Source organism: Apteryx rowi, unplaced genomic scaffold (genome assembly GCF_003343035.1).
Source record: "Apteryx rowi isolate R43461 unplaced genomic scaffold, aptRow1 scaffold_1494, whole genome shotgun sequence".
In the NCBI taxonomy this organism is placed as follows: Eukaryota; Metazoa; Chordata; class Aves; order Apterygiformes; family Apterygidae; genus Apteryx; species Apteryx rowi.
In genome coordinates this window covers 16,149-21,534 of record NW_020447746.1, presented here as the reverse complement: position 1 = coordinate 21,534, position 5,386 = coordinate 16,149, and the positions used below count along the sequence as shown (strand labels likewise).

At 64.5% G+C, this 5,386-nt stretch overlaps 1 protein-coding gene across 1 annotated transcript in view; it reads left to right on the top strand.

The window, feature by feature from the left end:
- POLR2A (RNA polymerase II subunit A) overlaps window positions 1-5,386 on the top strand; it is a gene marked incomplete at its 5' end in the record, with an annotated part of 22,848 nt that overhangs the window by 4,311 nt on the left and 13,151 nt on the right. The window contains 6 exons of the mRNA XM_026058668.1: window positions 2-190; window positions 1,610-1,830; window positions 2,910-3,042; window positions 3,822-3,946; window positions 4,742-4,952; window positions 5,280-5,315. Coding sequence (XP_025914453.1) covers window positions 2-190; window positions 1,610-1,830; window positions 2,910-3,042; window positions 3,822-3,946; window positions 4,742-4,952; window positions 5,280-5,315 — 915 coding nt within the window. The remainder of the gene's footprint in view (window position 1; window positions 191-1,609; window positions 1,831-2,909; window positions 3,043-3,821; window positions 3,947-4,741; window positions 4,953-5,279; window positions 5,316-5,386) is intronic.

Here is a 5,386-nt window from a genome sequence, read left to right as displayed (position 1 = left end):
GGCGGCGGCGGCGGCGCGTCACCCGCAGGACGACCTGACGCACAAGCTGGCCGACATCGTGAAGATCAACAACCAGCTGCGGCGCAACGAGCAGAACGGGGCGGCCGCCCACGTCATCGCCGAGGACGTCAAGCTGCTGCAGTTCCACGTGGCCACCATGGTGGACAACGAGCTGCCGGGGCTGCCCCGGGTGAGCCCCAGGGCACGCTGGGAGGGCGGGCAAGGCCCCAGGGCATGCTGGGAGGTTGGCCAAGCTGCAATGCATGCTGGGAGGTTGGCCAAGGCCCGGGGAATGCTGGGAGGGTGGCCCAGCTGCAAGGCATGCTGGGAAGTTGGCCAAGGCCCAGGGAATGCTGGGAGGTTGGCCAGGCTGCAAAGCATGCTGGGAAGCTGGCCAAGGCCCAGGGAATGCTGGGAGGGTGATTGAGGCAAGGGGCATGCTGGGAGATTAGCCAAGCCACAGTGCATGCTGGGAGGTTGGCAGAGGCCCCCGGCATGCTGGGAGGTTGGCCAAGGCGCAGGGCATGCTGGGAGGGCAGTTGAGGCCAGCGGCATGCTGGGAGGGCGGCCAAGGCCCCAGAGCATGCTGGGAGGGCAGTTGAGCCCCTGATGCATGCTGGGAGTGTGGCCAAGGTGCAGGGCATGCTGGGAGATTGGCCAAGGCCCAAGGCATGCTGGGAGAGTAGCCAAGGCCCTGGTGCATACTGGGAGATGAGCCAAGACCCAAAGCATGCTGGGAGTTGCGAGGCATGCTGGGAGAGCTGCTAAGCTGCAGGGCACCCTGGGAGGGAGGCTAAGGAGCAATGCACGCTGGGAGATTGGCCAAGCAGCAGGGCATGCTGGGAGGTTGGCTGAGGCCCTGGTGCATGCTGGGAGATTGGCCAAGGTGCAAAGCATGCTGGGAGCGCCACCAAGCCCCAGCGCACGCTGGGAGTTCGGCTGCGGCGCAAGGCCTGCTGGGAGGTTGGCCCAGCCCCGGTGCATGCTGGGAGATTGGCCAAGCCCTGGTGCGTGCTGGGAGGCTGGCCGAGGCGCAAGGCATGCTGGGAACACCACCAACCCCGGTTGCATGCTGGGAGGTTGGCCAAGGCGCAAGGCATGCTGGGAGGTTGGCCCAGCCCCGGTGCATGCTGGGAGGTTGGCCAAGGCTCAAGGCACGCTGGGAGGTTGGCCGAGGCGCAGGGCATGCTGGGAGCACTGCCAGCCCCTGTTGCATGCTGGGAGGTTGGCCAAGCCCCGGTGCACGCTGGGAGGTTGGCCAAGGCGCAAGGCACGCTGGGAGGTTGGCCAAGCCCCGGTGCATGCTGGGAGGTTGGCCGAGGCGCAGGGCATGCTGGGAGGTTGGCCAAGCCCCGGTGCACACTGGGAGGTTGGCCGAGGCACAGGGCATGCTGGGAGGTTGGCCAAGCCCTGGTGCATGCTGGGAGGTGGGCCGAGGTGCAAGGCATGCTGGGAGGTTGGCCGAGGCACAGGGCACGCTGGGAGGTTGGCCAAGCCCCGGTGCATGCTGGGAGGTTGGCCAAGGCGCAAGGCACGCTGGGAGGTTGGCCAAGCCCTGGTGCATGCTGGGAGGTTGACCAAGGTGCTGACGCCCCCGGGGCGCCCGCAGGCCATGCAGAAGTCGGGGCGGCCGCTGAAGTCGCTGAAGCAGCGGCTCAAGGGCAAGGAGGGCCGGGTGCGCGGCAACCTCATGGGCAAGCGCGTGGACTTCTCGGCCCGCACCGTCATCACGCCCGACCCCAACCTCTCCATCGACCAAGTGGGCGTCCCCCGCTCCATCGCCGCCAACATGACCTTCGCCGAGATCGTCACCCCCTTCAACATCGACCGGTACCCGCGGGGGGGGGCGCTGGGGGGCACCCGGGGAGCCGTGGTGGACGTGGGGGGTCATGGGGGCATCTGGGGAACCCCTGGACACCATGTGTGGGGCACCCAAGGAGGCCCAGGTGGACATGGGGGTCATGGGGGACATCCAAGGAGGCCCAGATCGAGGTGGGGGACACCCAAGAAGGCCCAGGTGGACACGGGGATCTTGGGGGGCACCCAGGGAACCCCTGGACACCATGTGGGGGGCACCCAAGGAGGCCCAGGTGGACATGGGGGGCACCTGAGGAGGCCCAGGTGGACATGGGGGTCATGGGGGCACCTAAAGAGCCCCTGGACACCATGTGGGGGGCACCTGAGGAGGCCCAGGTGGACATGGGGGTCTTTGGGGCACCTAAAGAGCCCCTGGACACCATGTGGGGGGCACCCGAGGAGGCCCAGGTGGACATGGGGGTCTTGGGGGCACCTAGGGAACCCCTGGACACCATGTGGGGGGCACCTGAGGAGACCCAGGTGGACGTGGGGGTCTTGGGGACATCCAAGGAGGCCCAGATCGAGGTGGGGGACACCCAAGAAGGCCCAGGTGGACATGGGGGGCACCTGAGGAGGCCCAGGCGGATGTGGGGGTCATGGGGGCACCTAGGGAACCCCTGGACACCATGTGGGGGGCACCCAAGGAGGCCCAGGTGGACATGGGGGTCATGGGGGACATCCAAGGAGGCCCAAGTTGGACGTGGGCATCATGACGGGCACCCAGGGACCCTCTAGGCATGACGTGGGGGGCACCCGGGGGGAGCTTTGGGCGGATGTGGGTGCTTTCGGGGGGCACCTGGGGAGCCTGGGGTGGCCTTGTGGGGCACACAGGGAACCCAGGCAGGACCTCGGGGGGGCACGTGGGGTTGTGGGGGGCACTGGAGAAAACCTGGGGGGGGGGCACGTGGGCTCCTGGGACCATGTAGGGGGGACCCCGAGGACACAGGGGAGCACATGGGGGATGCGGGGTGACCCACAGAGCCCGGCATGGGCTTGGGGGGCACCCAGGGGGCACCCAGGACCCCCCCCGACCCCCCCCGGTGCCCCCCCAGGCTGCAGGAGCTGGTGCGCCGGGGCAACAGCCAGTACCCCGGGGCCAAGTACATCATCCGCGACAACGGCGACCGCATCGACCTGCGCTTCCACCCCAAGCCCAGCGACCTCCACCTCCAGATCGGCTACAAGGTGGCATCTGGGGGGGGTTCCCGGGGCATCTTGGGGGGGTTCCTGGGGCATCTGGGGGGCCCTGGGGGCACCGGCTGCCCCGGCCATGGTGCTGGTGGGGTTGAGGGGGCCAACGAGCAGAGCAGGGGCTGGTTTGGGGGTCCTCGAAGAGCCCGGTTTTTTTGGTGGGTCCATCATGATTTTGGGGTTTCTGAAGGACCTGAGTTTTAGGGTGTTGGTCCTGGTTTGGGAGTTTCTGAAAATACTGAATTTTGGGGGACTAGCTGCTGGGTTTGGGGTCCCCAACAAATCGTGGTTTTTGGGAGGCAGTTATGGTTTTGGGGTCTGTGAAAAACTTATGTTTTAAGGGATTAATTCCAGTTTTGGGGTTCCTGAAGATCCTGAATTTTAGGAGCATCAGTCCTGGTTTAAAGGTCCCCAAAGAACCATGTGTTTTAGGGGACCAGTTCCTGTTTTTTGGGGTACCTAAAGATTCCTGAATTTTAGGGGACCAGTCCTAATTTAGGGGTCCTGGAAGACCTTGGATTTTAGGGGCCAACCCGTGGTTTTGGGGTCCATGAAGATCCTAGTTTTTGGGGGTCAGTCCTGATTTTGAGGTCCCTAAGAAGCCCTCAGTTTTAGGGCAGCAGTGCTGGCTTGGGGGTCCCTAAAAATCCCCAGCTTTTGGGGACCTAATCCCTGGTTTTGGGGGTCTCTGAAGAGACTGTGGGGTTAGTCCTGCTTTTGGGGGGGGCCTGTGCCGGCTTGGGGCCCCGGGGTGACGCCGGCTCTGTCCCCAGGTGGAGCGCCACATGTGCGACGGGGACATCGTCATCTTCAACCGCCAGCCCACGCTGCACAAGATGTCCATGATGGGCCACCGGGTCCGCATCCTGCCCTGGTCCACCTTCCGCCTCAACCTCAGGTACCCCGGGGTCCCCAAACCTTGCCCCGGTGCCTCTAAACTGCCCCCCTGACCCCCAAAGTTGCCCCCCTGCGGGCACGTGGTGCCCCCAAATGCGTGAGTGGCCCTAAAATACACTCGTGACCTTAAATCTACCCCAAACTTGCCCTGCTGCAGGTCCCTGCTGCCCCCAAAACTACCTGGGCGCCCTTGAAACTGCTCCCGTGACCTTAAACCTATCCTGAACCTGCCCCACTGCAGGTGCCTGGTGCCCCCAAGCCTGTGTAGGTGTCCTTAAACTGCCTCCTGTGACCCCAAACCTGCCCTGTTGCAGGTCCCGATGTCCCCAAAACTGCCCGTGTGTCCCTAAAACTACCCCCATGGCCCCAAACATGTCCTGCTGCAGGTGCCTGATGCCCCTAAGTTGCCCCCATGTCTAAAACCTGCCCCACTGCAGGCTCCAGGTCCCCAAAATGGCCTTGGTGCCCCTAAAACTACCCCCATGGCACCAGACCTGCCCCAAGGTAGGTACCTGGTGCCCCCAAACCTGTGTGGGTGCTTCTAGACTGCCCCCCATGACCCCTAACCTGCCCCTCTGCAGGCCCCAGCGTCCTCAAACCGCTCCACGCGTCCCTAAAACTACATCCTTGACTCCAAACCTGCCCCAGCGCGGGTCCCGCTGTCCCCCAAACTGCTCGGGTGTCCCTAGAACTCCCCCCATGGCCCCAAACCCACCCAGGTGCCCCCAAAACCACCCCAAAGGAGGGCCCCCCCCATGCGATGGGGACAAGCCCCCTGAGGCCGCCGTCCCCGCAGCGTCACCACCCCCTACAACGCCGACTTCGACGGCGACGAGATGAACCTGCACCTGCCCCAGTCGCTGGAGACGCGGGCCGAGATCCAGGAGTTGGCCATGGTGCCCCGCATGATCGTCACCCCGCAGTCGAACCGCCCCGTCATGGGCATCGTGCAGGACACGCTCACCGCCGTCCGCAAGTTCACCAAGCGCGACGTCTTCCTCGAGCGCGTGAGTGGGTCGCGGCCCGTTTTGTGGGGGGGGGCGATTCTTGTGCTGTGGCAGAGTTTTTGGGGGATGCTCCGCTCCAAAGCGGAGTTASGGGGTGTCCCGGGGGTGTCGGAGAGGGGTTGTAGGGTGTCCCCAGGCTATGGGAGAGGTTCAGGGGGTTGCGTATGGGGTTTGGGGGTGCTTATGGGGTGTCCCTGAGATGTAGGGATTTGGGGAGGGGGAATTAGGGTGTCCGGTGGCTTTAAAAAGGGATTTTGGGGGTGCTTATGGGGTGTCCTTGGGCTATAGACGTCTTTTGGGGTGCTGCAGGGCATCCTTGGGCTGTAGGAGAGGATTTTGGAGGTGCCTATGGGGTGTCCCTGGGCTCAGGTGTTTTTGGGGTGGTTGTAGAGCATCCTTGGGCTGTAGGAGAGGATTTTGGGGTGCTTATGGGG